At 44.0% G+C, this 5,000-nt stretch overlaps 1 protein-coding gene across 2 annotated transcripts in view; it reads left to right on the top strand.

Moving 5' to 3' along the window:
* Window positions 1–5,000, top strand: part of gpr156 (G protein-coupled receptor 156) — a 23,179-nt gene that overhangs the window by 12,088 nt on the left and 6,091 nt on the right. For both annotated transcript variants that reach the window (XM_048239614.1, XM_048239615.1), the window contains exons 5-8: window positions 740–850; window positions 1,055–1,180; window positions 1,427–1,522; window positions 1,907–2,143. In XM_048239614.1, the coding sequence (XP_048095571.1) occupies window positions 740–850; window positions 1,055–1,180; window positions 1,427–1,522; window positions 1,907–2,143 (570 nt within the window). The remainder of the gene's footprint in view (window positions 1–739; window positions 851–1,054; window positions 1,181–1,426; window positions 1,523–1,906; window positions 2,144–5,000) is intronic.

Below are 5,000 nucleotides of genomic sequence, written 5' to 3'. Positions count from 1 at the left end.
TGTATGCCAAAGAATTATTGTCATCATACACAATCCTAGTTCTGACCAGACCATCCAGAAAGGAGGAATGTCACTTCATTAAGGCCTACACACATGGCCGCCGATGCAACACCGGTTTATGGCAGAATTGAATAGAATCTATTGAAGTGAATGAGGCAACGTACACGGCAAGTGGCATCAACCATCGCCGCCGCATCTCTCTAATCAGCCCCTTTCTATTTTTCAGGGCGATTTTGATATGCTATAATAGAAAACAACTGTCTGGTCAGTGTATCTCCACTGAATCGTTGGGTGATCGCGCCACCAGTAGTGTGTGTAGTAGAGCGATTACAGAATTACACTGTCGCGTTTGACTGTCGGATCGCCGGCCGTGTGTGACAGCCTTTACACTGCGTCAGAAAAAGTGCAGACTGAACCTCTGATGTGGAGAATCTATGACACCTCTGTGGTCTCCTCAGTGGTCACCTCAGTGGTCTCCTCAGTGGTCTCCTCAGTGGTCACCTCAGTGGTCTCCTCAGTGGTTTCCTCAGTGGTCTCCTCAGTGGTCTCCTCAGTGGTCTCCTCAGTGGTCACCTCAGTTCTTGAATTTCCCCTGGGGATCAATAAAGTATCTATCTATCTATCCATCTATCAGTGGTCTCCTCTGTGGTCTCCTCAGTGGTCTCCTCAGTGGTCACCTCAGTGGTCTCCTCAGTGGTCTCCTCTGGTGTCTGATGTCCAGACTCCTCTCTCTCCTCAGGCCCACATCTGGACTCTGTGTATCGGGACCACTCTGGTGTTTGGACCCATCCTGGGGAAAACCTGGCGTCTGTATCGGGTCTTCACCCAGCGCATTCCTGACAAGAGAGTGGTGCGTTCAAGTGTTTAACGTTTCTAATGTCAGATTCTGTAAGAGAGGAAATGAATGACTTACTGTATGTGTTCCAGTTATATCCTGATTGTGTACACACACACACACACACACACACACACACACACACACACACACACACACACCACACACCACAAATGATTGTTCGTTTAGAGGTCACTGAGGTGTGTGATTGTATTCCAGATCATCCGGGACATCCAGCTGATGGGTCTGGTTGTGTTGCTGATTCTGGTGGACATTCTGGTTCTGGGCACCTGGGGTTTAGCCGACCCAATCAAATGTGCACGCTCGGTTGGAGCAGTGGTCAAGGTACTGAAAACAGATTTCCAGTTGACCGCATGTCTCTACACTGAAGCTAATTTCAGAGTCCAGTACTGGCCACTGGCAAGCATAACACAGCGCTCAGACCATAATAAGTTCTATCTTGTTCCTAAGTAACACAAACGATTTGCCTAAACCGACAATTGAATACGCTCACGTTGCGCTAGAGAACAATAGGAAACTTGCCGCAGATCACTGTGATCCCCGCCTAACCCTGTCTCTGTGTGGGTTCAGGTGGTGGGGGTGGACGTGTCGTACTCTCTGTCCCAGCTGGACTCCTGCTCATCCCAGTACTCTGACATCTGGGTCATTCTCCTCTCCATCCTCAAGGTGGGTACCCACTCTCATCCTATCATCACATTAGACAGGCGATAGCCACTGAACATGCAGACAATTTTTACTGCTGCCTTTACGGATTGCTTTTTAAGGCTGTCACATTTAAAACATTTTGGAGAGGGACACATTACTTGTATGCTAACCACATGATAACATGCTAAAACTTGCACACATTCTTGACTGTACCAATTATGCAATAATGTGTACTGTGCTGTAAAATTCTTTCACAATCAATAAGTCTAAGGAGAACTGTGTGAACTAGCCATTTGGGCTACTTTACATTACTAATATATACAACTGCATAATGTAAAAAAAACCTTCATGAATAATCTCTCTTTTTAATTTCCCTCCTGCACTCTTTTGTCATCCTTTCTTCAGGGTAGTCTTCTCCTCTATGGGACGTACTTGGCTGGCCTGACCAGCAACGTCAGTCTGCCCCCGGTCAACCAGTCCCTGACCATCATGGCTGCCGTGTGTCTGGTGACTGTGTCGTCGTCGGTGGCCATCCCGGTCTCGCGGTACCTGCAGGCCTGGCCAAATGTGGTCTACAGCGTGGTGTCGGGAGCCATCTTTATCTGCACCCTGGCCATCGACTGCCTGCTGTTTGTCCCCCAGGTGAGTGCATGGTTGTTACGCCACACCATTAGGTGGCCCTTTAGGGGCGAGTATTATTCGCCGGATACACATAATAACACCTTTTAAAATTGACCCAACCAGTGGGATTTACTACATCAAGACATACCAAAATCAGGACACTTAAGGACAACAGCAAGAAAGTCCAAATCAAAATGTCAAGACAAAATCTTGAGATTTTGTCTTGCCAGCAGTCACTACACCAGAAGCCTCTCACTGGGGTGTGAGAGTTAGTGTGCATATTGTGTGTGTGTGTGTGCGTGTATATATATGGATATAGTGTTGCCAGAGCCAGTGTTACAGATAACACAGTAGAATAACAAAAGAAAGAAAATAGACATACAGCAATGCAGGTAAACATGTGAACACAGAATAAACAATAGCATATGAGTGAGTGAGTGAGTGTGAGTGTGAGTGTGAGTGTGAGTGAGAGAGAGAGTGAGAATGGAAGTGAGAGAGTGAGTGAGTGAGTGTGTGTGTGTGTGTGTGTGTGTGTGTGTGTGTGTGTGTGTGTGTGTGTGTGTGTGTGTGTGTATGCCGCGTGGGTCCGTGAGTACATATGTATAAGTATATATTTATGCACAGGAACATGTATGTGTCTGTTAACACAGACAGGTCTTTGTTTTTTTTTCTATACCATGTCCCTCATGTTGTGACATTTTAAGACATGTTGTGCTGCCAGGGCAGCAGAGGGCCCTTCTCCAAGAAGGATGGCCATTTTATTATTGTCTTCAATGTCTATAAAATTTGGTATGACTTTTTGGATGTTCGTGAAAAAGGTCTGTCTTAAAGTGTCATATTTTTGGCAGTGAAGAAGAAAGTGTTCCTCTGTCTCAACCTCCTCTGTCTGACAGTGACCACATAATCTTTGTTCTCTTGGCAGCCAGGTTTTTCTGTATCTGCCTGTTTCTATTGCTAAATTGTGGTCACTGAGCCTGTACTTGGTCAGGATGTGCCTCTGCTTCGTATCTCTGACAGAGATGAGATATTCAGCTAATTCATATTCTCTTTTTAGGATCAGATAGGAATTCATTCTACTTTGGTTTGTAATTTGGTTTGTCCAATGGTCTAAATATTCTTCTTTTGCTTGATTCATTATTTTGTTGACTCTAATTGATGTTTGGGAAGCAGCGCTGGACTGAGCTTGATCTTTGTTAGTTTTTGTTATTGAGTTAGTTAACTTCAGTATCAGCTGGCTCAGAGGACACTTTTCAGGGTTCAGCTCCTGGGTTTTCAGTGCCTCAAAATGGAGAGAGTTTTTGGGACTGCTGTTCAAATGCATCCAGAATTTTAAGGTTCTTTTTTGAATACTTAATGCCAATGGAAAGCGGCCTAATTCTGCCCTACATGCATTGTTGGGTGTTTTTGTTTGAACTTTTAATATTGTTCGGCAGAATTCTGCATGTAGGGCTTCAGTTGGATGCTTGTCCCACTTTGTGTAGTCGTGCATACTGAGTGGACCCCAAACCTCGCTTCCATACAGCGCAATAAGCTGGATTATGCTGTCAAATATTTTGCAAATGAGCATAGAGTGCTCTTCAGGCTTTTTCTTTTAGTGCATTCACTGCAATGCTGAAACTTCCTGATGCAGTAAGTACTACTAGACCAAGGTACGTGTACTGCATTGTGTGCTCTAGGGCGGTGCTGCCTAGGCTGAACCTGTATCTGTGTTCCTGACACCTGGGCTTTTTTTGGAAGATCATAACTTTGGTCTTTGTTGGATTTACTGCCAGGGCCCAGGACTGGCAGTACTGCTCTAGCTGATCGAGGAGCTGTTGCAGTCCCTGTTGTGAGGGCGACATAAGAACCAAGTCATCGGCAAAAAGCAGGGATTTAACCTCCGTTTCTTGGAGTCTGAGTCCAGGGGCTGTAGACTGTTCCAACTGCACCGCTAACTCATTGATGTAAATATTGAATAATGTTGGACTCAGACTACAGCCCTGCCTCACTCCTCTATTTTGAGTGAAGAAATCTGTCCCTTTTTCTCCAATTTTATACTGAATTTAGAATTTAAGTACATTGATTTAATTAAATCGAAGGTTTTACCCCCTACACCACTTTGCAAAAGTTTGTAATATAATCCATCATGCCAAATAGAGTCAAATGCATATATAAATGCATATATACACAATTGTGACCGGTAATAAAACTCACTTTTTCATCTACTTTTCTACATTTAAAAAAAAAAATAATTATTGATTACTTCAAAGGGTTGCTAATAACACATGATTTGCATATTTGCATGTCTGGGAAAAAATTGGGTTTAAATGGGTTAAGGTCATGCCATTATGTTGTGATGCTTTGGTCTTGGGATAGTCTTGTTTAAATTGTGTAAATCAACTGCTTGCTGTTTGTTCCTGACGGGCTTATACTGCCTTATACACGGAGGACCCAACTTTAAAAATCCCGACCTCCAAAGGGAGTCCTTGCTATGGACCCTTTCAAGAGAGTTCCATTATCAGCATCATAGTTGGCCCCACAAGGCTTCCGTTTTAACATTCCATATGTTATCTTAATGCAGAGGAAGTAGATTGGGGCCCAAATAGAACGTTCAAGCATTGTTTTTGTTTTTATTGATAAAAGGGTCTATAACACAAGAGTCCTTGAGCTTGCAGAGTATGATAGCGATGTCAAGTCGGATACCTCGCGGCACAAGACTTCCGCACGAGTCTCTGAGCATAAAATCCGACCCGACTTTGCGTTCAAATCATTTTCCTCTGTCAAAGGTCGGAATTTGTGTGTAATAAGCTTGCACTTTGATCGCACATACGCACACACACACATACACAAAAGGATTTTGACTCAACGTGATTGGAAGAGAAAAACCGAGATGACTTTT

The sequence above is a fragment of the Alosa alosa genome, chromosome 3 (assembly GCF_017589495.1).
Source record: "Alosa alosa isolate M-15738 ecotype Scorff River chromosome 3, AALO_Geno_1.1, whole genome shotgun sequence".
Lineage (NCBI taxonomy): Eukaryota > Metazoa > Chordata > Actinopteri > Clupeiformes > Clupeidae > Alosa > Alosa alosa.
Note: the sequence above shows the minus strand (reverse complement) of the source record. Positions and strands in the feature narration are given on the sequence as shown.